The sequence below is a fragment of the Acanthisitta chloris genome, unplaced genomic scaffold (genome assembly GCF_000695815.1).
Source record: "Acanthisitta chloris isolate BGI_N310 unplaced genomic scaffold, ASM69581v1 scaffold7659, whole genome shotgun sequence".
Classification (NCBI taxonomy): domain Eukaryota; kingdom Metazoa; phylum Chordata; class Aves; order Passeriformes; family Acanthisittidae; genus Acanthisitta; species Acanthisitta chloris.
The window spans coordinates 16,343-38,461 of record NW_008693009.1 but is presented as its reverse complement, the minus strand read 5'-3'; the positions used below and the strand labels follow the sequence as shown (position 1 = coordinate 38,461).

General features: G+C 41.1%; 1 protein-coding gene across 1 annotated transcript in view; it reads right to left on the bottom strand.

The window, feature by feature from the left end:
• The window catches only part of LOC103810019 (androgen-induced gene 1 protein-like), a 46,432-nt gene extending 26,172 nt beyond the window's left edge, over positions 1–20,260 (bottom strand). Inside the window, exon 1 of the mRNA XM_009082900.1 lies at positions 20,243–20,260. Coding sequence (XP_009081148.1) covers positions 20,243–20,260 — 18 coding nt within the window. The remainder of the gene's footprint in view (positions 1–20,242) is intronic.
• Positions 20,261–22,119: the final 1,859 nt, after the last annotated feature.

Below are 22,119 nucleotides of genomic sequence, written 5' to 3'. Positions count from 1 at the left end.
GGTGTGGCAGACAGCATGGTGGGTTTAGGTGGACGCAGGAAGCTGGGTGAGAGAAGGGAGACATCTTCAAAACAGCACATTAGCTGAGAAAGGCTGGTTAGGGCCTCTGTCTCCAGAACTGAAGCTGCAGTCACCTCAGCTGCACTAGCTGAAAGACTGGCTCAGGTTTGGGACTGCACCAAGCCAGGACAAAAAGGTATGAGGAACCCATGGTGGAGCCTGCAAGGACGGTAGCTACTCTCCCAGGCCTGAGAAGGAGGACTGACTTGAGAGCATTGCAAAGTCATTCTAGAAGGAGAAGAGACTTGCCTAAGTCTCTTGGTTTATTCATTATGGGCTTCTCCGTGGCATTTTTTTCTCCCCACCAATAAGTATGTATTTGCTTTTAAACCTTGGAGCCTCTGCTAGCAAGCAGTTAAGCTCTGCTGCTCAGGGGCACCCATGTGTGTAATTCACTTCTGCAAGTTTCTAGGCGGGGTCTTGTGCCAATGTTATTTTCAGCAAAAAGACCTAAGTAAGGGATTGAACTCAGCCAATTTGAGTGGCAGCAGCTCTGGGTAGGAATGGTACCCAATGTACACCCATGTCAGATCATCCTCAGCACTCTTGTTTCTCCTTTGCTGCTGCTACTACTGCTGTAGTGCATCCTGAATAGGTTGCCAAACTTTGTACTGGCACTTCTGCAGAAGGTACCTGGAGTAGAATGCTATCAGTATTGTCATTACTTGACCTATTGGCCTAACTAGTTGAGTAGGCTTCTCTAACCCTATAACCAACTTCATAATCCTCTTCACTACTGAACAAAATTAAAACATTATGAAAACGTTGCTGCTCTGATGAAACATCCAAGAGCAGAGGAGCTACTATAAAAACTTAAAACCTGCAGAAGGTACCTGGAGTAGAATGCTATCAGTATTGTCATTACTTGACCTATTGGCCTAACTAGTTGAGTAGGCTTCTCTAACCCTATAACCAACTTCATAATCCTCTTCACTACTGAACAAAATTAAAACATTATGAAAACGTTGCTGCTCTGATGAAACATCCAAGAGCAGAGGAGCTACTATAAAAACTTAAAACTATCTTATGCTCTGATGAAACATCCAAGAGCAGAGGAACTACTATAAAAACGTAAAATTATCTTATGGTCCTTAGAGAAATCCTCAGCTTTAAACAGCTATCTAATACATTCTCCAGTGCATGAAACTGCTTTCTCATCTGAGGAATATTAATTACCATTTTGCCATTTTACTGCAAAACAAACAAGCAAAATAAAACCAAAACCCCAGACTTAATAGCAAACTAGGACAAGAAGTGCATTAAGAGACCCTTGATAACCCAGAGTGACTATGGGATCAACGGGGATTACCACAGTACAATTCTTTGTGATGGTGGCATATCATTAGTCTTATTAATCACTAAAATGACTTCTGATTGTCAGTATGCTTTATAAAAATTCCAATTAACCCTTATAACATTTCTGTGAGACAGTGGGGAAGAAAAATAAAAGCTCTTTTTCAGTGAAGAAATGCACAGAAAGAAAAAGCATCTTGTCTAAACCAAGGCGAAAGGCAAACATGATGGATTTCGTACTGGAATGCAGGTGTTGGCGATGCCTTTGACTAGGCTTGGCCCATGTCACCACACCACTCCCTTGTCAGGAGGTCAAAGTCAGAACAGTACTGGTGGGAAGTCCACAGCTACTTAAGGGCTTGAATGTACTGACCTCTTACATTCATGGCAGCAAGAAAAGAAAATCACGTGGGTAAGATCCAGTAGTTTAGGCACCCAATCAAAGCAGATTATTTCAAAACATTTTATTAAACGTGAGCCCATCTGCCTCTCTAAATGTCAACGCAAACATGCTAGAGGGAACACAGAAAGGCCAAAGGAATACTTGGGCTGTTGCCTGTGAAACGTATTCTTGTTCTGAACTTTCTCTTCTCGTAAAAGCAGAGAGCAACTGGGGGCTTGAAACCAATGGACTTCTGCTTCAGGGCAACTTCAGGCAGGGTCCATGAATTTGAGCCCAGGCTTAGCAACATTTATCCCAATGACTCATACAGTCAAGACTCAAGGATTCATGGCATGCCTTCAGTTAGGCACATCTTGGGAAGCAGAAAGCACAGAGCAGTAGGTTAGGAAGTCAGGAACATCACAATAATATTTGTGAAGAAATTCCCGTACTGTTTCCAATCTCCCCTTCCCAAGAAAAGTCAACAATACCTTTATGCATATCCACAAGTCTAAAGCTAATGCAAACGGCACTTTGGTATACTCCTCCAGTCTGCCATCAGATGGGATCAAGGGGCTGAAATGACTCTAGCAACATTACTGGATGAGCTCATGGTGGCTATGGACATACTACAAACCTCTATGCCACAACCGCTGTCTAAACAAATACTCCGTTTCTCCCACACAACAGCTGGGAACCTGGCAAACACCAACCAGCCTCTAGCACTCCTGTAAAGCAGGGAAACACTGTGTGTGTTTTAAAAAAAGAAGCAAGTTATCAAAATTATAAATTATTTACATACAGTATACAAGTGGCAGCACTAAGAACTGTGTCTTGATCCTTCAGGAAACCTATTCTACTGATTCTTCTCTTCTGCTTGTAGCTGAGACACAAGCTGCTTCCCCAGGCAGAAGGTTCTCCCTTTGTGCTGGGGAGCATGAGCTGGTGGTGGGGCATGAAGGTTCTGAGCTGAGCCCTGCTGCACGGCCAGCAACGGATGACCAGAGAGCATAGCAACTGCAACTGCTTCCTTCTCCCAAGTAGGACTGAAGGAGATCTCTTCTGTACTTCCCCCAGTGTACTTGACAGATGATGGAATGTTTTGGCCAAAAAGTGGAGAGGCCTTCTCAGTCTGGATCTGGGAGAGGTCAACAGCCCTTCTAGGTAGTAAATCTTTTTCTGAGAGTTGAGAATCACAGATATGGTATTAAATCAATTGTTTATAGCTGCTTTTGTGGTGGGAGGGTTAGTACAAAAATCATTTACTTTTGAGAAATGAAAGCAATGTGGATTTAGGCTTTTCCTTTTTTTAATCTTTAAAAACAAAAAAATTTCTAGTTTTGCCCCTTGAAAATAAAAAAGTATTCATGCATTTGCATCAGTCAGAAATACCATTTTTTCATTAAAAAGTACAGAATTATAAAATCATAGAATATCCTGGAAAGGACCCACAATGATCACTGAGTCCAACTCCTGGCTCTGCATGAATCTCACCATGTGCCTGAGAACGTTGTCCAAATGCTTCCTGAACTCTGTCAGGCTTAGTGCTGTGACCACTTCCCTGGAGAGCTGTTCCAGTGCCCAACCACCCTCTGGGTGAAGAACCTTTTCCTAATATCTAACCTAAACCTCCACTGACACAGTTTCAGGCTAGAGAAGAGATCAGTGCCTGCCTCTCCACCTCCCCTAGTGTGGAACTCATAGACTGCTATGAGATCTCCTCTCAGCCTCCTCTTCTCTAGGCCAAGTGACCTCAGCTACTCTTTATATGGCTTCCCCTCATCCCATCACCATGGGTGTTCCAGATTAGAAAGGTAGGAAGGCAGCAATGTTGGTGCTCTGCCATGATCCCTTTGGCATGACTTTTCCAGCCCCAGTGTCCATGGAGCAGTAGGCTTTCTGTCTCTCTGAACTGTAACTTTGTCTGAATTTAATACATGACCAGTTCTGGTGGCAAAGTAATTGACCAGTGATGTTGAAAACATGTCCCAGTGCCTACTAGAATTCCTTTTGAGAAGGACAAATGCATCTAGTGGGACTAAAATATAGCTGAAATTGGAGAAAATATTTGGAAGATCTTGCTAAAAGAAATTTTTCATCAAGATCATTAGCACTCTTTTCGTCAAGGCATTAAGTAAACTCCTTAATTTTGTTGGACTCACTGCTAATGCTGCTGCCTGTGTTGGGACAGTAATAATCTCCCATTTAATCGGAACCCGCATTCTTTCATTTTGGGTGAGGATTTGTAAATGGCAGTCTATTCATTCATTTATCAATTCCAGATGTATTTTATAGTCTTTCAAACTGAAAGTGGGAAAACAGAAATTAGATTAATTGTAACATGGCAACAGTCTTCAGTATATGATATCAAGCTTTCTGCCCTCTAAGGACTCCTAAATCACTTCAGCTACCATTTTGGTGCCCTGGTTGTATGGAAAGCAGGGAAACCTCCAGCCCTGGCTGCATTCAGGATGAGCCACCACCACCTGAAGTGTTCTTTTGCTTTCTACCTTTCACCCTGTCCTGTCCTATCTTTCTTCTTTATGCACTTTTCCAGTATCACACACAAGACAAGCTACTGCTTCATTCATAGCCACAGCAACAGGCAGGATTTCTAATGACAGTGCAGCTATTAAGTCCTCCAAGTAGGATAGCTCATGGAGGTTGGAGAAAAAACCTGTTTAAGGATGCTCTAGAGGAAAAAAAAAGGAAGCAGTGGCAAAACCCAAACCAACCAATCATCCAGAGCTCAGGGGACATAAGGAGGGGAGACAAAGTGCAGAAGTCACTAGAGACAATGTATTGCACATCGCAAGTGCCAACTCTTGCTATTAATATGGCAAAAACTATTTATGCTCTCTGCTTACTTCTCAGTGAGAGATGGGCAACTTACCTTGCATCTTGAGCGGGTGTGTGTGAGGCAAAAGCATACAGATAGACATAACAGAGCAGATGGAGAACATATGAGTCAAAGCACACTCTGTAAACAGATATTACAGAAGAAGTGGAAGAAGATTTTTTTATTAAGTGTTCCTAGCATTTCCTTGGGAACCTATTCCTTTAGCATAAGGGAACAGTCCTTTCTTGTAAGGAACTGAAAAGTATTTGTTTTACTAATTGCTTTGGTACAGATGTAAGTTTTTGGAATCTGACCTATAAGATGGAAGTTCAGCACTGCTAATGATATTTGTGTAGGATGTACTTATCTTAGCCTGGAGGCTGGCACAGGCTGAGTATCTAACATACAAGCTGGATATTTCAAAGAGAAGATACACAGCTTTCCAGCATTTTCTCATTTCTTTTTCAGCTCTTCATTCTTTCTTAATCTCTTTTTCCGAATCAAAGAACCACATAATCATTTAGGCTGGAAAAGACCCCTGAGATCATTGAGTCCAGCCTTTGACTGATCACCACCTTGTCAACTAGACCATGGCACCAAGTGCCACGTCCAGTTGTTTCTTGAACACCTCCAGGAATGGTGACATCACCATCTCCCTGGGCAGTCCATACCAATGTTTAACAATGCTTTCAGTGAAGAAATTCCTCCTGATGTCCAGCCTGAACCTCTCTGGGCACAGCTAGAGACTATGTCCTCTTGCCCTGTCACTCGTTGCCTGGGAGAAGAGACTGACTCCTGAAGATGAGGAAAGTCTGCAGATATCATTTTTTTTTGCCAAATGCTGACATAAAAAAGGGAAAATCATGGGGAGGAAGATAAAATGGGAGAAGAAAACCCATAATGATAAAACTCCAAACCACTGAAGTTTAAGTTTTGATGAAAAAACAGATTTAAACAAAAATTATGAAAAAGAAGGTTCTAGCTAAACACAAACAAATTTTTTTTCTGGAAATAACTTGTCATTATTCTACTGAGTTTTTGCTATGTTCCAGCTGTAAAGTGCACTTTAATTATGCACCTTATTAACGTACCTTAATAACACCCATACACAGATACATATAATCTTGTATGTATAAAATTCCTACCATTTTAAACTTAAGATATCAGCAATTTTAAAGTGTCCTGCACCTGTAAAATAACGCACATTGTTGTGCTCACCATAAGCATGTATGTGTGAGAGCTACATGGATCCTTTTCAGATCCTGATGAAGTATTTTGGTTTTTTGAGGCACACCACCTCTTTGAAATATTTTCAGAAAGAAATCTACTGGAAGTTTTACTTAAAGCCTACATGCAACCACCCAGTAAGTATATATGTCTCCTTGCAGGTCAATTATTCTCAAGGTTTCCACTCAAAGATGAAGTCCTCTAAGATTCATTCTCCCTTCCCTCTTTGTTCTTTGCCATGTTCAAATTCTGATGTTTGCTTGCTGAAAGGATGAGTTAACTCAGAGGCAGTGCTGCTATATTTTACCTTCCTAAAGAATTACCAGCAAGGAGGGCTTGTTTAATTTCCCTCAAAACCATGTTGCCATAATATCATATTGCATTTGCCAAAGTCAGATATCTCTTGGAGTCCACATACAAATGGAAACGATCTTGACACTTTTATGCCTCAAATAATCTTATTCACCACTAGCAGATTACCTAAAACCACTTTGATAACCTTGGTGCAGTTTAGATATACAAGAGAATTTAGCAGAACCAGTGTTTTTTTGCCAAATGTTATTTTTTAACGCTTCCTCCCATGAATCCTAAATCACTTTTTGTTATTCATCTGACTAACCATTCATGGATGAATGGCAATTGCTGAATGTCTTAGAAACAACACCTTGAAAATGTCATTCAAATCAATTTTTCAACAGCATGAGAGGCTAGGAGGTAATTCACACTTCTTTTACAATAATATTCTATAAGAGGTACTGTAGTCATCTGCCTTCCTGCCACCTCCTCCAAAAGTAAAAGATTATAAATTTACTCTGATTTAGTGCAGCCAAATGCACCAGGCAGAGAAAACCACTATAGACAGAAAATGCTATTGACTGGTACATTATGAGAAAACCCATGCCCCAGTTATTGCCCCAAAACCAACCTACTGCAGAACTAATCAGTTCAGCAAAAGCATGAGAGAATTCTGCAAGGCAGAGCTGGAAAATGTCTTTCCTTCTGCAAACAGCATTTAGACGTGGACAGCAACTCCAGAAGCATCCAAGCCTGGTATCTTGAACACTGCTTCTTTCTAGTGACAGAAGCTCAGGACTCCGCTTTGACCTCCTAAATATCAACTATCTATTAAAATCCAGTCCCTCTTCCTGAAGTGGTGTTTGCTGAACCCTGATTTTCAAATGTCAAGACAGCATTATTCCAGCATTTGCTCATATCCAACTCTGCCATGACTCTAAAACCAGCAGCAATGCAAGCCCTAAAGCTGAGACAAAGGAACTGGAGACCTTGTGGCTAAAAGACTCTTTCATCTTTCCAAGGGGCAACTGAGGAATGAGGAGATACCAGCTAATAAGTTTATGCCACAAGATCCGTCCCATATCTGATACTTGAGATCAGTTTCTGCTGTTGTCATCATGTCCCCAGAGCACATGAAACCAAACGGCAGATTTGAACCATGGCTGAGGAATGAGTGATACAATCAAACCCAAATAATTTATTTTCAAAGTCTGCCTATATTACTGAACACAGATGTCAAAAAGCACCAGCACTGCTACTGCTGAGCTAATTTCCACAGTATATTCTATGTACACAGACAAAGACTAAGTCGAAGGAATAAAAAAAAGAGAGGGAAATATTGCCTATTTCTTCTAATCAGACATGCAGACCAGGCATCTTCCCGTAAGTCAGTTCCTTTCAGGCAAAACCTCTGATAAATCTTGCAGTTAAGAATGAACCCACTTTTTAGCATAACATTTGAACCTAAGCTCATTGCTTCTGATGACTTCATATGAAGGATACTGGCACCACACAGCCAAGGACACTGTAGTTCAAACTCCTTTCAAGGTGGATGCTGCATAATCTCTCTCTCATTTGATGTACAGAACAGTGTGTACTTGCCACAAGCCTTACAGAGCTGCTGGAAAGGCTGCAAATATTCTGCTGTATTTAGGGCCTTCTCCGGTTCTCCTAGTCAGAACAGTTCTGCCAGTCTGACCAGTGCCTCATGTTGAGAACATCACATCTGGAAGCAACAAAGCTGACTTGCAGACCAACAAAAAACCCCAACCGGCTTCAATCCTTCTGTTTTTCAGTATGTTCCAGGACAATTTCCAGTCTTCCCCATGGGGCTAAGGAGCTCATCATATGCTCACCTGATGTAACACCCTCCTCCCCATAGCTCATCAGCAATCACTGCTGAGCATGACCACTGCTCTGTGCAGCACCTACCACGTGGTGGATGACATACCCTGATAGAGAAGGGGAACTTCTCTGGTGCCTAGTTTCCAGGCTGCTGCAGGGACAAACAGGTCCCTCAGGTAGATCAGGGGAGCTTCAGAGACTGTCAAGCCTGAGAGTAAAGCTATGATGTCTTGTAATAATTTTTAAAGTTAATTCCTCATGTTGTTTACAGGTTTGGACCTTCCCATTATCAAAGCAGCTGAAGATTTAACCTCCCCGTGATGCTCCCTAGCAGCACTGCAGCTATTGAGCTGCTTGTACGTCGTCTGTCTATCCCATTGGAGCACATTTCCTGTAAAAAGAATTTTTGGCACGGCTGCATCATTCTGCACAGAGAGCAGAAAGTCAATGCACAGATTAGCAATCGATTTTCTAAGAAGTACCCCACAAATCAGGTCTCCTCTCTCTGTTTGCCTTCACATTTCTGCTGGAGCCTCTATAATTAATTTAAACAGATACAAGCACTTCTCCTCCTCTCCTTTTTGATGCGAGCTGTTCCAACAGACTGTGCAGCAAAGCTGCAGCAATTTCAAAGGCTTCCGCTCCCTGCGCAGAAGGGAGCAGCTGCAGGAATAGCTCTTTGAAGAGGAAATGGCACCCAATGGGACTGGCAGGCGGCTCCGAGCTCAGCTCAAACAGCCCCCAAAGTCCTTGGGAGCATCTGAGGACACCAAGAGAGGAAAGAACTAGGCTGGGAGAAGCCTGTAGATTGAATTCCCCCATCCCTGGAGCTTTCTTCTGTGTATGCAGCAGGGTCTGAGACAGAGTCTTTCTCATATTTGGCTCAGATGACCCTACTCATATAGAAGGACTGGAAATAAGGGCCGAACACGAGGGGTGGCTGTGGTCCTGGATTATTTACTGAACTGTAAATACATAAATATGTATATGAACACACAGGTGTCTACAGAGATTTTGTATTCCTGTGTATTATCATAAAGCTGCTATATTTCTATTAACATACATAAGTATACAATCATAATTCAGAGTGACTATAAAGAACTCATGGGTCTTCATGCGTGTTTAACCAGTTCACTGGTGGACTCACTGATGTGATTTACCTCAATGAAATGGTACTCTTTTATGATGATTACAAACATACTCCCCTGCTATTCACAGTACAGGACACACTTTCCTACTATCCTACTTAAGTGATTTATAGCAAATTCAGTATACAAAATAAGGAAATGTTTGTTTCATATATACAAATTTGTGCACAGGTACATATATAATCTCTCTGCCCACAAAGCAGGTAACATCACTGACTTACTGCTGAACTTCATAACTGATGGAAATTGCTAGTGCTGACTTAATAAGCTTCAGACCCAGCGGGACTGTATCCATTGAAGCCCCATAGCCTATGCCACTACTGCAGGACTAGCCCAGCTGAGGAGTAATTCAAATAGCAGTCAATTTTTAGTGGTAGTTCCACAACAGCAGTATTAGACCAAATGTATGTTCTTTTATGAAAGCTGCATGCTTCCCTAATTACTTTTGCATAAATAAATACCATTTTCCTATACTCTGCTACTGTGCATAAGCAACACGTCTAGAAGAAGAACTGACACAACACATCCTGCAAATGCCTCTTCTTTGTCAGATTGTACGAATTATACACCCACTGTATCAAACTTTTCCATCTTTGTCCTCCTAACTGGCAAATTCTGACTTTCCCATCAATTTCACACTGCTCTTCTCTCTTTGCTTTTCACTTTTACTTTTGGAACAATTTAAGCTCATGGACAAACAAGACTGAGTTAACTGGTGCACCAATACTGTGTATGCCTATTTATGCCCATACTTCTGCACATTTGCTGGCAGAGACGTGGACAGCTTTTCTTCTGAGACCATGCTAAGTTTGGCAGGACAATCCTGCATCCCGGCAGGTACTGCCCTTATACAATTTTGCTCTATAAACACTTTTGTTTTGTTATTAACATTATGCCCCATTGTCCTGATATTGCCCAACAAATGATGATAAAACATTAGATTGTGACTATTTTATTATACATTGCAATGAAATGGCTAATAAACATCATTAAAAACACTTCACATTTCCAAAGTGTATAGGCTGCTTAACTGAGTTTAAATTAGATGATGTGGAAAAATATAGGGAACTAAGTTGAGATCAGTGGAAAAATTACCATTTGCACTTTTCTCTGAAGCACAAGGTTTGCTGATACTCCTTGACACCTCACATCTTGGTTGCATTTCCAATGTCTGACGGGGTCAGTTGCTGAGAGACAAAAATTCCACAGCCAGTTGTTTATACTTCTGACAGCAAAATTAGAATGCAGAGCAGGAAATAAACTGAAATGGTCTCATACTTGAATGGAATATAAACATTCTGCTTAATTAGGTCACTAAGCATATGTTTGTTTACTTGGATATTTTCTCTCTGGCAGTTCATCTCTGGGTAACACAACTATCTCACTGGAGACAGTGGAATTCCCATGGCAGATAACATGAGGTCGGAAATTTGGGGGCCAGAAAAGTATGTTTATTAGCATTATTTCAAACACCTCATAATGAAGAGAGTACGACTGTGAGAGTAACACATGGATCACTGGCTTCTGTGTCAGGCTGGTGTCCACACAAAGGACAGCAGTGCCATTAGGGGAGCTGGTTATAGCTCACTGAATTTTTGCCTGTCCCTGATTTACCTTCTCAGTTGATTGAAATGCAGAGAAGGGTGTAGAAGCTAGCGATGCCTATTCCATACATATGGAAAATCTTTCCATGTTGCAAACCAAGATGCACAAGCAATATTGCCGCCTACATTCATCTCAATCACTATATAATTTTTTTTTACTTTATTTTTATAGTTTTCTCCTACATCCATCTATGCATTAATTTTCTTCTTAGTTTTAAGAGCACAGGCTGCTTGGAATACATATCCAGCCTCCTCATCTTCAGAGATCCAAGCACACTTCTGGTGATGCATATAAAACCCAATAATTTATATTTCTGTTTGCATTACAGGCCTAAGCCGCAACTGAGACCGAAGGAAATCCTTCAGAGATGGTCGCAGTGCAGACAAACTGACACAGGCACTGTGGAGACAGCAGATCACCTTGCTACTGCTGACCCCTCCTTTTATGGGCCTGTGTTGAAAGCAGGACAGGGCTTACAGAAAACTGTGTGTGCTGTTCCCTCCAGATCCCAGTTCCAGGACATGGAGCTTTACGGACAGGCGTGTTTTTCACAGTGAGCCAATATTTTCTGGACGGAGTACCTCAGCAGTTGTTCCTCTGCTATCAGTCTCACGTCAGCTCCTAGGATGAGTTTTTTATGATTTCTCGATAGAGATTACTTGCACCTGGATGGGAATGATAGGGTGTTGGCAGAGCCACTGAGTAGACAAGAGGAGAGGGGAGAAACCTTGCCAGCCTTTGTGTGTGCAACTGCTGAGTCAGTTCAACAGCACCAGAAATCCCCACCCCCACAAACACAGGTGCAGATGGCCATGTAAAAGTAATCTGAATTTGGCTGCTGACCAAATTCCACATTCCTCTTGGCTCTGCTGAAGCCTTTTTCCCACATGACCTCATCTCCCATACCCTCGTGGAGGACAGCCAGGCAGGCAACATGCAGTTTTTCTCCAAACATCCAGGAGTTGCTGTGGAAGTGGAAAGGAGATGGAAGTGTGATACAGGAAGAGCATATAGGCATGCCTGGGGCTGGGCCTTTGACCCCCAGACTTCCCCCATGGCCACTGAAGTCTGGAATCCAGATCCTCAGGGCTACCAGGGCTGCCTTTGTATCCTTCCACTCCAGCAGAAAGCACAGGTTGCAGGAGATCCCTTCACACGAAGGACTTTGCCAGTGTAAAGCTGCTCTGCACAGAGCCTGGCAGTTCCTGCTTTCGTCCCCCTCTAGGACAGGATTAGAGACTGCTCGGAGGTATCAGGATGCCCTTGTGGGAGGCTCAAGCTGCTGCAAGCCAGCCTGAGCTGCTGATGGAACCAGTCAGGCCACTGCCCCGCTCTACACACAGCTCCGAGCAGCTGAGGACTGACATGCAGCTATGTGAAACAACTTCCTTACCAGCTTGAGGAGTGAGAACTAATTCCCACACCCATCTCAGCACATGAGATAATACTGAGTACAGCTACAGCATACGGAGCTCACAGACATATTGAAACACAACCATGGAAGAATAAGAAAGTTAAGTGTAACCCACACAAGTCTTAATGATGCTCCTGACTACTGTGCAAATTTTTCCTACAAGTGATGGCATTCACCTGTCCACAAAAGAAGAGTTAAACCCTTACTTTAACTTCAGCAAAACAATCAGCAAGCCCACACATTCAGCATTTGCTAATGAAGTCAAAGCCAGTGGCAAAGAAACACTTGATGCCTGACCAAAGGCTGCTTCCACGCTGTTTCAGCTTCCAAAATGAACCCACTTTGTGTGCATAGCTAACAAACTTTGAAACTTGTCTGATTTGCTTTTGAGGGAGTCTTCATTCTATTTTCAAAGTGGAAGGCAAATTTGTTGATTTTGATTACAGTAAAATAGATAGCAAATATTCCAGGAATTCACAAGCAGATTGAAACACGAAAGTGGACTAGAAATCATGATACAATTTCAATATAGGGACCACTGGTTCAGTTGCTGCTACTGCTAAAGAAAAATCAAGATCTGTAGCACTCAGATACGTATCATAATTTATGATGCATATCTAAGAACCACCCATTCCCTCATCTCATGTTTAGCATATCCCATGTGTTAGGGCAAAAAATAAAAACCTGAGCAGTAGGCACGAGAATGACAACACCATCGGGAGCCTCCTGCTGTTGGAGGCTTTATTGAGGGGAACTTTGACTGTCAGCTTGGCTGAGCTTCAAATTTGCCCTAAATATGGTGCAACTGGCTGAGAAGAGCTGGGACGACAGGGTGAGAAAGCTTGCCACCAGAGAATTATCAACATAAGCGGGTGGCTACCTTCCTCTCTGCTGGGCTCTCACACAGACTGATCACCAAGAGAACACTAATACAAACTACTAAGTGTTAGGTACAGTGAATGCCAAGCTCGAGCAAGGCTGCTAATGCAAAGCAGAGGCTGTGGCCTTGCAGATGGGACACAGGCACAGAGCAGCAGAGGAATCCCATTTTAAACAAGATGCTAAGTGGCGCTATGTGCCTGTTTACATGGGGATTGTGTAAGCAATGGAACAGAAAGGGAATGGTGGGCAAGGTTAGGACTGGCCATTAAATTTCCTGGATTAGCTAGGGAAAAAATCCTGTCTGCCATCTGAATGTGCTGCAGGAAGCACTCCTGACATTGTGTCCACACCTTCAGCCTTTTTTAGGGCTATTACCATATGTCACAGACCTTCTTCACACAGTAGCCATGAATCTGCTTCACAGTCTTTGCTGGCTCCTACGGAGAAGTACTGAGTGGGAAGCTTTATTCTTCCTGTCAATCTGAATCATGGTCACTGCAACTTCCCATGGCTGCAAACTGCATCCAAAGATCCTATGGATGTCTTCTTGCACTTGATCTTAGTTAGGCTTTAGGCTGAAATCATGCTGTGAACTTGGGATCAGGGAGGTGTGTGGGAAGGAAGAAATGAGAACAGAAGGGAAGGACACTGCAAGAACTGACAGCAGGATAGAAAAATGGAGATACACAGGAAACTTGTCCTTACCAGAAATGCAGAATAGAACATTGTTGACATGACACCCTACACAAAACAGAGCTACACAAAATACTGTTAGTGGCTGTGGAGGTGTGCGTGATCAGACTAGCAGGGAAGAAGAACATCCTGGATCTGAACCACTACCTGTCCCTGAAACAGACTTCTAATTAATTTCTGGTTTTAAAAGCTGGAACACATCATTTGAGCATTTTTTAGAATAACTGAAAACAAATAAGGGGAAACCTAGCTTACAAGTACTAGCAAGCTATGTTAGGGATGCTCTGCTCTTATGTATTTTTGAAAGAGCATTTACAAAAATCTAAATATAGATTTGTGGCTCCATATGTATGGTAAGTAGAACATTTGGTTGCACTGTGGTCATCTCAGTGGTATTAACCTGCAGCCTCGTCATTCATTATTAATAACATCACTGTCTTTGTGAAGTACCGGGTAAAATCATAAATCTCAGATGTTTCACTTCAGTACTAAAATTTTTAACAGCCTGTAAGAGTGAAAAAGGAGGTGAAATTAAGTCACCCAAACAGACAGAATAATCAGATTCTGCAGGAACATGCAACAGGACAAGCAGATCATTTCAACAAGAATTTTGGCTCTAATACAGTAAAGTGTGAATAAATACCCTCATGCCATGCTTGTCAAAAGACCACATGCAACACCTTGGCCATGTAAGCAATTACATAACCTTCTGCAGACCTGAAAAGTATAGCAGAAGTTGAACATGCACTATGGATCTCAGCTAGCAAAATTCAGTCCTGCTCCCACTTGTACAAGTTGCAGCAGTCCATATTCTCATTAGATAGCAAGAATTTGGGGCAAGGATGATCCTCTACTATGTGCTTTGTACAGTACCAAGCACAAAGGGTGGAGGACTCTAGATGCCACACAGTATAAATAGCGATTCATCTTTCTGATGCCTCCCTATTAGCTTGATTACCTGGCTTGATTCACTTGATGTTTGTAATGGCTTCTGTGGGCTGTCACAAACCTTACGTCCTTAAGCTGTTTATACTGGTGAAAAAAACAACAACACATCTGCCTCCTGAGGGGGTGGGTTTGAAGCAGAACACAACACAGCCTCTCCTCTTTATGCCAGTGAACACAAGTTTGCCTGAGCTGCTTTTGAGGTGATGAGGAACAGTGGGAATGCAGGGTCTGTATCTGCAGCCAAGAGCAGCTTCTCTGTAGCTCAGATGAGACTTATGTTTTGGGGGAAACATATGCCCCAGATTGTGTTACTCCTTCTCAACCCTGTGAGGGACTGGAGGTTCCTTTTGTTCCTTGGGCACATAGGGGCACATGTGGGAAGCAGGTCCTGTGGCCCTTACTCAGCACTAAACCATGTCCTTAGCTCACTTGTTGGTGCAGCAATTTTAGGGAAGCAGATATTTGTTCATTTTAATAAAGGCCTGTCTCTATTAATCCATCCTGTCCATCTCATCATGATCCAGACTCTCACTCCGTCTGGGGCTCCAAATGTCCCAGACATTTGGAACAAAAAGCAATGCTTTGTTGCCCCAGCCATACTCATCTATAATTTGTTTTCACAATGACCTATGTCACCTCTTTTGTTTCTTTATAAGCCTTTGTCACAGCTTGATCAACCCACTACCTATTTCTACCTGTCCTCTTTTTATTTGGGTTTAGGTATTGTGCTTTTATCTGTACTGGATGACAATTCTGCAATTTTCAGCTTGCTTGGGGTCATGGTCTTCTCAGTTTTTGGTTTTTTTTTTTTTGTTAGAATTTAGCCACATGGTTATTCAGCACATCCCCCTGCAGCTCTTACTCCCAAGAGCAGATGATTGTGCTGATAGCAGCATCCTTAATCTGAAAATACTGTTCTTTTCAGTGGACAGAAAAGGAAGATCTTTTGATAGTCTTCATGTCTGCCTCTTCTACCAAAATGCTAACAAAGTCTCTACCTACCTCTCTGCAAGTCTAAATTTTGAAAGTTTTTTTTAATAGCCAGTCTAATTTCCCTAACTCCATACCAACACAGGCCTTCCTTCTAATTTCTATATCCTATCCTATATTCAGTGTATTATTTTCTCTTCATCCTTCCTGGCAGTATCTTTTAAACATGCTTATGAAAAAATGTTTTTGGAAAAATCACACTTGTCTTTGGCTGCCTCTGTTTTCCTTCTCTTCCATCCAGGGCCCCTCCTAATCATTGAGAAGGCTTCTAAACTGTACAAATACCCAAAGACAGACACCTTTTCAAGTATACCACAAAATTAAACTGTAATCTACAGCAATTACACGCACAGTATCAACCTCAGCTAATGATACAGTTATGAACTGTTTCAAAGCTTTCTTCCAACCCCCCAGCAAAAGCAGGTGAAAGCCTATCTAGTTAAATTATTGCAGCTTCTAAAAGCAATGTCACATCTTCTCCTGATGAAGTTTGGTCAGTCACAGCTCAAACTGCACCGCAAATCACCTGCTAAACATTGATAGTGTGAGGTAGACAGGTTACATCATATACTCTTGAAGAGCAAAGACCATAAATCTCTCCTGTGTAGCCAGTGAGAAGCAATTCCCTGTCAGTAAACACAAAAGAGGAGATATGAAGATAACCTCTCCCTATCTGTGTTGACAAGCCTCCGAAGGCTGTAAATCTCTCCAGAGCAGCCATTACAATGATGGTTCTGCATGTTGTACTTGAAGAATAGTGACATTTCATCAGCTGCCTACAAGAGACGCAGAATCAATGGTGAAGTATTTTACAGTTTTCCAAGGGCACACAGGGCCGGCAACACATGCTGCTACTGCATCTGCTAAAGCTTTTGCACTGCCTACTCACACGTTATTACTAAGTTTCCCATGTGCTTATAATGGACTTATCCTGACACCTCTGCCAGACATACCTCTGCAACCTACCCTGCTACGCTGCAGAACCTCTGCTCAAATAAACTTAGGTCAGCAAATGCACACTTTGGCTTCTTGTTTTCCTGTGCCTGCAATGATGGCTGATACTCAGCACTTTGCTACTTCTCATATTGGAAAATAGCAAAAAGCCAAACGACAGCTTTTTAGGTCATATGCAGTCAAGGAAAGCCACCTGAATCAGGACTGATGTTTGCTGCTGCTTTCTTCCATGATCTCCTGAAAGATCCCTTTCCTAAGCTGCTAAGCATAGGACTTTTCCAAAGCTATCTCTGCACCCAGAGCCCACATTCCACTCCTGCATGAGGGAAGTACTTACAAGCCTAAGAACCACCCATGTTTGAAAAGGTGAATTTGAAATCAGAGTATTATTGAGGTGGGGAGAGATCTCTGGGGATCACCTAGTCGAAACTCACTGTTCAGACAAGGTTTAACTACAGCAAATCGTATAGGGCAGCATCCAGCTGAATTTTGAATAGCACGAAGGATGGAGACTCCACAGACTCTCCAGGCAACCTGATCTAGTGTTCAGTCATATTTACAGTAGAAACAGTTTTTATTATGTGAGATTGGCTCAATATATCATCTGAATATTTGTTCATCTCCTCTGCAAGGACCAGCGAAGTTGTCTACACGTTTGGGGGAAACTTCATGCAACTGAAGTATGAGCAGGAAGGGTGAGTTCCCTGCCATCCATCCATCCATCCATCCATCCATCCTTCCATCCATCCATCCTTCTGAAGTTTTAAAAATAAGAATTCACACCATAGTTTGCTAACATTGATATTATATCTATAGTCTATCTCACAGACAGCAGAAATGACACAAACATCTCAGAGTCAACATACCTAGAAAGCCTAATTCACAGCAGTCACCTTTTTCTCCCTCTTTGCCAGTCTCCTGTTACCAAACAAAAGAGGTGGGGAAGAAATCCTCTGCAGTCTGGAAGCAAAACTCCCAGGTATGTTCAGGATTATTACTGAAGAACTAACTAATGTTAGGATTGTTTGGTTGAAGTTGTACTACCTGTGCCAACAGTATTCTCTGTACCCTAAAAAATACCTAATTATGAAAGAAGCATGGGGAATGATGGGCTGACATAAACATAACCAAATTCCAAGCAGTAATTAAAGTAATGCTACAGGATAGGCCATGGCCAGGGAGGGAATTATGGTGTTTTCTTTGGTAAAACTGAGAAGGGGACATGTCAGACCAGCTATACAGCACAGCAAAAATAAGACAGCTTCCAAAGTAAGTACAAAATATAATACTGTTTGCAAAGGCTAGAGGAATCTGGGCCAAGACAGGATTCTTTTCCCTGAAATTTTATCTAAAAAAAAGTCATCTGAAGACAGCCATCTCTGTACCACAAAATTATTGTCTATTAATATGTATAAAATAACATGAAAAGATTAGGGCAGGCAAAGACTACTACATTTAAAGGAGCTTGATGCTAACTGGAACAACAGATGATGATATGAAGTTAAGGATGACAGTGCTACATGCCATGTCAAATTTAGCTCATGTAAACTAACATGATAGTTAAAGGATGTTGCCATCTCTGTACCACAAAATTATTGTCTATTAATATGTATAAAATAACATGAAAAGATTAGGGCAGGCAAAGACTACTACATTTAAAGGAGCTTGATGCTAACTGGAACAACAGATGATGATATGAAGTTAAGGATGACAGTGCTACATGCCATGTCAAATTTAGCTCATGTAAACTAACATGATAGTTAAAGGATGTTCAAGTTCCCAGATGGTTTTTCAGAAAACAAACTGGCTTAAGATGATTTCTGGTGACTTTCTTACTGGAAGGACAAAATCAGCCAATTAAGACTATGGTACAAAGAGAATGTAGTGTCTTGCAGGAATATTATCTCACCAAACAAAGCAGTCTATCTCTACATATAAACACAGAACTGATGACAGATACTGCGATAGAATAAACATAAATAAAGTTGCCCCACATTTCTACCACTTTCAAAAATTCTGAAAAATGCAACTGAGGGGCGGACATAACTGAAACAAAGCACAACACGCCATTGTCTCAGTCCAACAGCACTTGTTCCTGACTTCATGTGCTCTTTCACTGTTCACTGTTGCTTTTTAGCTAAGATTATGTTCCATACTGCTTTTCAAGTAGAGCTTCCAAAAATTTCTAATTTCAATTGATAAAAGTATATTGTCTCTCAATAAAATCAAAATGCTATATATGAAAACAACTAGCAGTACGATATTAACATTTGAGGTACAAAACATCTGAATTAAAGAGCTATACTTGCTAATCAAAAGATACATGCTCTTATTATGGACAATTTATGTCTACATCTTGAGGTGTAATTTGTTAGATTGCTTCAGCAATTGACATACAATAATACGATTGTCAAATACATTATAAATTCAAGTTTGTATACAAGAAACAGTCTGGCTTCCATAATATAAAGTACAGCATCCACTCCATAAGCAGGACAAAGTGGGTTTTAAGCACTTCAAGCACTAGAAATGTGTACTAGGTAATAATTTCTGTCCTGGAGTATGAGTATTAGTTTATTTCAGATATTAGCTTTTTGCCAATAAATGCAGCTACTGTACCACCACCCTCATTACAAAGTAGGAATATAAGGGGAGGGCAAGACTTAAGCAGGAGAGGAAAGTAAAAATACTGGATTGAAACACTGCGATGCTCAACAGGCTGAGAGATATGTTTCAAGGCTGATCAAATCATAGCCAAGAAGCTATACTGAAGGTGAGAGCAAGTCTGCTGTACTGAATTTAGAGGTGACAGTAAGGGCTCAGTTCTTCATCACACTCAAGATCTAGTCAGCATAAATGCAATGCAAGCACTAGCATGCAAATACAAACCCTTCACCTTTGGTACTACCTGGTCCAACTAGAGCCACCGGTGTCAGCCTCCCAAAATGTAATGCAGACTGAGATGTATCTACACAGATACTCTATGAAACCCTAATTCTCTACAAGAGGTTTATGTTGGCAGAAAGTTCCTTGACCAAAATAGGCTACAATGACAAAAATACTTTAACAAGTATAACCATATCCACTTCAGTATGGAAAGGAAGCAACATTGGGCAACCTAAACCAACACTGCCACAGCAGGAAGAGTTTCAGAGAGAGAGAGCTTTCACATATGATAGATACCACATTTCTTCTCAAATCAGTCTCAGACATAAATGGAGCCAAGGGGTTGGCAAATGGTGCCTGTAGAGGGAGAAAAGGCCTTTGTTACTCTCTGCCATGGTTATTTCCTTGCTGCAGGAGGAATGCTCCAACAGCCTTGTCTACATTCAGCTTCTCCCACTATTTGGCCACTACAGCTGAAAATGTCAGATCAAACCGGAAAATGCAACTTACACTCTCTTCCCTCTTTTTTCTCAACACACATTAGCTTGAGGCAGCAGGGCAAGAACAAATGAAATAAAGGAATTATAAAATACACAATACTAACAGTAGCATTTTCTTAAAACTCTTCATGAGAAAAGGCAAAGAAGATGAGCACTGATTTTACACTCTTCTTCACATTCCTCTTTTACACACCCCATCTCCAAAGAAAGGACACAGCAGAGCAATGATATCAGTGAGCTACAGTTCCCTTCTCCCTGCCACACAACCCTGTACTGACTCACCTGGAAGTCTTGCGCCATGTTGAACTGCTCTGGGCCCAGGGAGGGAATGTAAAGTCATTAACAAACACTAGTGGTAGAGGAAATTATGAAGTCTTAAAAGCACTGTATAGGTATGTAAGTCCTACTTTTTTTCAGAAGATATGGAACTGGCATAATATGATCTTTCCTTGCGGAACACTATATACTGATTTACTTCTCTTTTTTAGATTCTTACACATTTTCAAAATCCTCTAATGCAGCTGGTTTGAGGAAGAACCTGAAATGTGACCCTTTTATCAATTACCAGAAGAAACTGAGAGTCACACAGGTTTTGTTCTTGTTGTCTTTTGATCGTTTCTCTGCATGGTTTTGTTTTCACACACAATTGGAAGGAAATAATGTGTTTTTATAATTGGCCAGGGTTTCCCCATCACATCAGAAAACATCTTTGAAGCCTGGATAAAAAGCGAGGAAGCAAATGATTAAATGCACCCCTCTCCCCATCAAAACGCCCTATATTTTTATTTAAATAAAATGTATTTGTTGTTACTTTTAAAGAGCTGGCAGAGGCTTGACCACATATCTTCCACTAATATTAAGTAAAAAGATGTGGACAAAAATTTTCATTCAATTTTCTGAAAATTTCAACCTTTGATAAAATAGAATGCCAAAACAAAAGTAGGAATAATGTGGTAGATGTAACTTGAATGGTTTAGTTGTTTAAGCTTTATCTGATTCTGTGCCTCCTGAATATGGACTGGTTCCTGGGATAATAGCAATATGGATAGTTATTTCATTATTTCATCTCAATTGGGTTTTTGAGGAAATGTTGGCTGATTTGTGGGTACGTTGTTCTTATTTACAAATGGAATACTATATTCAAATACAGCACACAATTTTTCCTACTTGTTTTATATAACAATAATAACAGTTCAGCCGTATTACTCCTGGAGGAGTAATTGACAAAATCCTTCTAAGGGTTACTTTATCTTCCTTTTTTGTTCATGCTTCCAGTTTGTCAGCAACTGAAACAGTAATTAACTTGGACTGTCATGTTTTCTGTACCATAAATAGAACATTTAAACAACCCTGAAAAGCCCTATTTTCTCTAGGTTACACAATATCTCAAAAAAGCAAGTGGCTGAAAACCACTACACAAGGGGTTTTAATGTTTTGAGCTCTGAGAGAAAGTCAGCTGCAGGACATCCATGTCTGTTTTTCAGAGGCTCAGGGTGAAGGAGAAGTCAGCAGTCTTCACAGTTTTTCTAAACAAAGACAAATGTCATGTAACTGCTATTATCAAAGACAAATCTCTAATCTATTTAGTAAAAAAAAAATTAAAAAGTCCTCACTCTTATCTCCTCCCTCCAAATCCCTGTAGCTATAGTAGCTGTGCAACGATGTTTCTTAGAGAGTTGAGACAGTATATTTCTTATTATTTTAACAAGATGGGCAAAACAGTACATTAGTGGAAATAAAAATGGTTACAGTGAAGATTATCAACAATCCCTTGCTTTATGAAAACATTTCTACTCAGAAGGTTCAAAAGGGTTGAATTATGCCTCATCATGCCTGATACATTTTGGGGAGGGGGAAATACACTGAAAATAAGGAATCTGCCAGAAATATTGACCACAGTGTATTGCATTTAAGTATGTGGCAAGGTGTGATCTTATTTATAGAGATACGCTCTACCATCTGGTCTAAAACCAACAGTGTACCACTGTCAAAAAGACAACGGAGTAAAATTACCATGGAGGCTCTTTTACAAAGGACCATATGAAGATAAGACAGAAGCAGAAAAAACCTTATTATTAGACTTAAGAGTTTTGTCTCCCTGACTTTTCTGTGCTGAAGACAATTTACTACAATTTTGCTCCCCCATGATTTCTCAAAAC